The sequence below is a fragment of the Scomber japonicus genome, chromosome 21, assembly GCF_027409825.1.
Source record: "Scomber japonicus isolate fScoJap1 chromosome 21, fScoJap1.pri, whole genome shotgun sequence".
NCBI lineage: Eukaryota > Metazoa > Chordata > Actinopteri > Scombriformes > Scombridae > Scomber > Scomber japonicus.
The window spans coordinates 950,281-955,280 of record NC_070598.1 but is presented as its reverse complement, the minus strand read 5'-3'; the positions used below and the strand labels follow the sequence as shown (position 1 = coordinate 955,280).

The 5,000-nt window shown below is 40.1% G+C and overlaps 3 protein-coding genes across 3 annotated transcripts in view; 1 reads left to right on the top strand and 2 right to left on the bottom strand.

The window, feature by feature from the left end:
• The window catches only part of eci2 (enoyl-CoA delta isomerase 2), a 12,299-nt gene extending 9,428 nt beyond the window's left edge, over positions 1–2,871 (bottom strand). Inside the window, exons 1-3 of the mRNA XM_053342118.1 lie at positions 2,736–2,871; positions 552–613; positions 200–303 (exon numbers count right to left, since the gene is read on the bottom strand). Coding sequence (XP_053198093.1) covers positions 200–303; positions 552–613; positions 2,736–2,791 — 222 coding nt within the window. The 5' untranslated portion in view covers positions 2,792–2,871. The remainder of the gene's footprint in view (positions 1–199; positions 304–551; positions 614–2,735) is intronic.
• Positions 1–5,000, top strand: part of LOC128382757 (uncharacterized) — a 371,423-nt gene that overhangs the window by 29,582 nt on the left and 336,841 nt on the right. The window lies entirely within an intron of this gene.
• LOC128382097 (NLR family CARD domain-containing protein 3-like) overlaps positions 3,765–5,000 on the bottom strand; it is a 12,895-nt gene continuing 11,659 nt past the window's right edge. The window contains exon 8 of the mRNA XM_053342083.1: positions 3,765–4,925. Coding sequence (XP_053198058.1) covers positions 4,324–4,925 — 602 coding nt within the window. The 3' untranslated portion in view covers positions 3,765–4,323. The remainder of the gene's footprint in view (positions 4,926–5,000) is intronic.

The window sequence follows — 5,000 nt, the reverse complement described above, 5'->3', positions numbered from 1 at the left end:
GGAAGAGGAAGAGGAGGAAGAGGAGGAGGAAGAAGAAGAAGAAGATCAGCTTTTTAACAGCTGCATTGACCTCATGCTGATTCAGTGTGTTGACCAGAAGTATTTCAGACACTAGTTACCCCCCCCCCTCCCTCCCTCCCTCCCCCCCCCCCCCCCCCCCCCCACCAGACAGACAGTCACATGACCAGCTGAGTCTCACCTGTTTGAACAGAGCGTAGATCTTCAGCTTGGTCTCATTTCCTGGATCTTCTTTCAGAGTCGACAGTTTGTTCTTCGCCTGCTCGAACTGCTCCACCGTCGCCCCTAGATACCATCATCATCATCATCATCATCATCATCACCATCATCTTCACCATCATCATCATCATCACCATCATCACTATCATCACCATCTTCATCATGTTTTTGTGTTTGTGTCTCTACATGTGTGTCTATGTGTGTGTGTGTGTGTCTCTACATGTGTGTCTATGTGTGTCTATGTGTGTGTGTGTCTCTACATGTGTGTCTATGTGTGTGTGTGTCTATGTGTGTGTGCAGCAGCAGATACTCACCCATCATAGGAGAAGCTGTGACGTGGAACTTCAGACTGGGAACACTGGAGAGTTTCACCAACCTGCAGACAGACGAGGAGTCAGCTGATTCACCTGAGCCTACCGTACTTCCACCACAGAGAAACAGGAAACAGGAAACACTGAGAGCTTTTACAGTCTGACCCTACCGTACTTCCACCACCACAGAGAAACAGGAAACAGGAAACACTGAGAGCTTTTACAGTCTGAGCCTACCGTACTTCCACCACAGAGAAACAGGAAACAGGAAACACTGAGAGCTTTTACAGTCTGACCCTACCGTACGTCCTCCACCACAGAGAAACAGGAAACAGGAAACACTAAGAGGGAATCTGATGCTAACCACTGTAAATGTGTCAGATATCACTGATATAATAACTCACACTGCTATAGTTACTATGGTTACTATAATAACTCACACTGCTATAGTTACTATGGTTACTATAATAACTCACACTGCTATAGTTACTATGGTTACTATGGTTACTATAATAACTCACACTGCTATAGTAACTATGGTTACTATGGTTACTATAATAACTCACACTGCTATAGTTACTATGGTTACTATAATAACTCACACTGCTATAGTAACTATGGTTACTATGGTTACTATAATAACTCACACTGCTATGGTTACTATGGTTACTATAATAACTCACACTGCTATAGTTGCTATGGTTACTATGGTTACTATAATAACTCACACTGCTATAGTTACTATGGTTACTATAATAACTCACACTGCTATAGTTACTATGGTTACTATAATAACTCACACTGCTATAGTTACTATGGTTACTATAATAACTCACACTGCTATAGTTACTATGGTTACTATGGTTACTATAATAACTCACACTGCTATAGTTGCTATGGTTACTATAATAACTCACACTGCTATAGTTACTATGGTTACTATGGTTACTATAATAACTCACACTGCTATAGTTACTATGGTTACTATAATAACTCACACTGCTATAGTTACTATGGTTACTATGGTTACTATAATAACTCACACTGCTATGGTTACTATGGTTACTATAATAACTCACACTGCTATAGTTGCTATGGTTACTATAATAACTCACACTGATGAAGCTCAGTAGAAGCTGATCAGAGACTTTAAATGAATGAGTGACTCACTGTGGGGGGGGGGGGTTCAGGGTATCTGCATGTTTAAAGACTTTTAAGATAATTGTAAAAAACCTCTTTAATGAAAAAATAAAACCATTGCTGCCACCAAAGAATACAACTACAGTATTATTTACACAGTTATGAGAAATTGAAAAAGCAGCAAGAAATAATCACAACACTAAGTTATATTATTATTTCTATCTGAATAACTCTAAAAGTTATTATATTAAAACTGCTCAACAAACAGCGGAGGAGTATTTAGATCCTTTACTCACATCAGTAATAGTCTGCATGTTATATTATAATATAATATATAATATAACAATATATAATGAGACTATGATTAGTTTCATTATAGTATAGTAAATAAACTGAACTAATATAATGATCTAATTTAATACTTTAACTACAATTATAGATATTTAAACACATTTTTAGACATTTTAAGGATCTATGGGGACTTTAGATCTTGTCCTCCATCACTTTACATTGAAGCACATTTAAAAGGAGAGCAGGAGGACAGCTGAATGTTTAATTAATATTTATATGATCAATAAAATGACTTTTTCCTCCCAAATATCTCAAATATCTTCAGTTTTCTAACACAGAGACGAAATAAAGCAGAAAATATTCATATTTAAGATTCTGAATCAGAGAATTTGATCTTTAATTGGGACTCAGAAGAGTAGACGGGTCGTTAAATGATCGATAACTAGTCAATGAATCGATTAATGGGTGAATGGGTCATGCTGTGTGTATGTGGAGCAAAGGTCGCAGCTAGCAGGCTAACAGCAGCAGGTAAACAGGGTCATAAAGAGAAGACAAGCTTCAGTATTTAAACTAAATGACTCTTTCTTTACTTAATGTGTCTCTCTGTGATATTTAACAGTCACCGTTTGATGTTTGATTGACAGGCGACACTTTGTTAGTTGGTTTTGATTCATTTTAGCTCCGGTTAGCTCCCGATGCTAATGCTATAAACGAGCTAAAATAAGATAAAATAAACATCAGCGGACGTTTAATCACCTTCTGGTTTTTAATAACCGCCATCCAGCGAGGCACCGCAGCGCCACTGCAGCCATTTACACCCGGAGAAGGAGGTCCAGAGAGCGGAGGGACGGAGTCAGAGAGGTCGGTGTGAGACTGTGGACCAGGCGGAGCCGAGAGGAGCCGAGAGGAGACGAGTAGAGCCGAGAGGAGCCGAGAGGAGCCGAGAGGAGCCGAGAGGAGACGAGTAGAGCCGAGAGGAGCCGAGAGGAGACGAGAGGAGACGAGGAGAGCCGAGCGGAGCAAAGAGGGGCCGAGCAGAGCCGAGAAAGGCCAAGAGGAGACGAGTAGAGCCGACAGGAGCCAAGAGGAGACGAGCGGAGCAAGGAGGGGCCGAGAGAAGCCGAGAGGGGCCGAGCAGAGCCGACAGAGGCCGAGAGGAGACGAGGAGAGCCGAGAGGAACCGAGAGGACCGTGAGGGGTCGGGATGGGACCTCTTTGCTTCTTTAAATATTTTGTTTATTATCATGTTTTCCTTTTTATTTAATGTTTTTAAAATTTCATTTTCTTTCATTTTTCTTTTTCCTTTTGTTTTAATTACACTATATATTTTTTTGCTTTTTAATTTTTTCTTAATGTAGCCTATTATTTTTTCTTTTTTTTTTCCTTTTTGTATTCTTGTAATTGCTTTTTGAAAAGACATGTTCCTGCCTTTTCTCCTCCTTTTATTTTTGTCTTTTTATTGTTACTGTTGTTTTTTTTATCCTCTCAAAACGAGCAGAATGTCAACAAACTTTATTTAAATAACAAGGGAAGATATACAGTATATATTAGGGCTGGGCCGATATGCTTTTGTGCCGATTCGATTCTCTAACGATTTTTGGGTAAACAAGTATTGCGATTTTATATTTCAATTATTGTGATTTTCTTTCCTTAAACAAGAAGAAGTTGATAATACATCATAAGTCATATTTACAAAAAACACACAATACACATCTCATCAGTTTGTGAGATTTATTTTTAAAACCTGCCCTCACAAAAAACATCTTCATCAGCATTTTGGGAAGACAGCTTTATTTATATAGCATTTCATACACTGGATCAATTCAATGTGATTTACATAAAAACTAAATATAAAAAAACAGTAAAATAATAAAAATATACAAAAAAGCAAATAAGAGGAGAAAGAACAAAGTTCCTCTATAGGCCAGCAGATACTTCCTGTCATTATGTGTGTTATAGTTAGTGGCTAAACTCTTCCAACATGTTTAAAAAGCTCGCTCACAACTTGACGTTTCAGTAAACTTTGAGCCGCTGGTGGTTTTCTCTCTGAGAGCTTCTGAGTTTCACTTTGGGTGTTGGACTTGAACATTGACTGAGACTCATAAGGATCAAAGCCACGACCTCCCAACCTCCAAACAGTCCTCTAACAGACTGAGATATCTGCTCTGAGAAAATCAGCTTCTGTTTTACAGCTTTTTAAATGTGGATATATGTGACTGACTAACTAACTGTCAGTCATGTGGAAACCATGTTGGCTTTACAAACTCTATTTACAACCAGTGAGAGATCAGGTTGGTACTAAATAACATGAGAATGTTTCTCTGACAGGAGGAGACTCTCCTTCCTACAAACCACACAGAGACACTGAGGAACCATAAAAAGACCAGAACCCAAACCCAGCACACAGAGGTCCAGTGAATGTGGTGTTGAAGGTGTGGAGGTGGATCAGTGTGTCAGAGGAGACTCTGTAGAAGGACAGAGTGCCAGCAGGACAGTCCACATACACTGCTACTCTGTTAGAGGCAGAGGAGGAGGAGGAGGAGGAGGAGGAGGAGGAGGAGGAGGAGGAGGAGGAGGAGGAGGAGGAGGAGGAGGAGGAGGAGGAGATGCGTGTTTCTCTCTTATTGTGACGGACAGAGTAACGACCATCAGAGCACTCCAGACTCCAGGACTGATTTCTATATCCAAACACACAGGCATTACTGCGTCCTTTCCTGCTGATTCTTCTGTAACTCACTGATATATCAACTCTTCCTCTCCACTCGACCTCCCAGTAACAGCGACCAGTCAGATCATTTCTACACAGCAGCTGAGACCAGACATCAAATCTGTCTGGATGATCAGGATATGACTGAACCTCCTTCACATGTGTCACCTTCCTGTTGTTATCAGACAGTTTGATGTTTCTGTGCATTGTGTTTGGATCCAGTTCCAGTTCACAGGCATCTGATGGAGAGAACGAGACACAATACAGCTGATCAGTTATTGATCAGTTATTGATCATCTGTTTCTAACCAGATG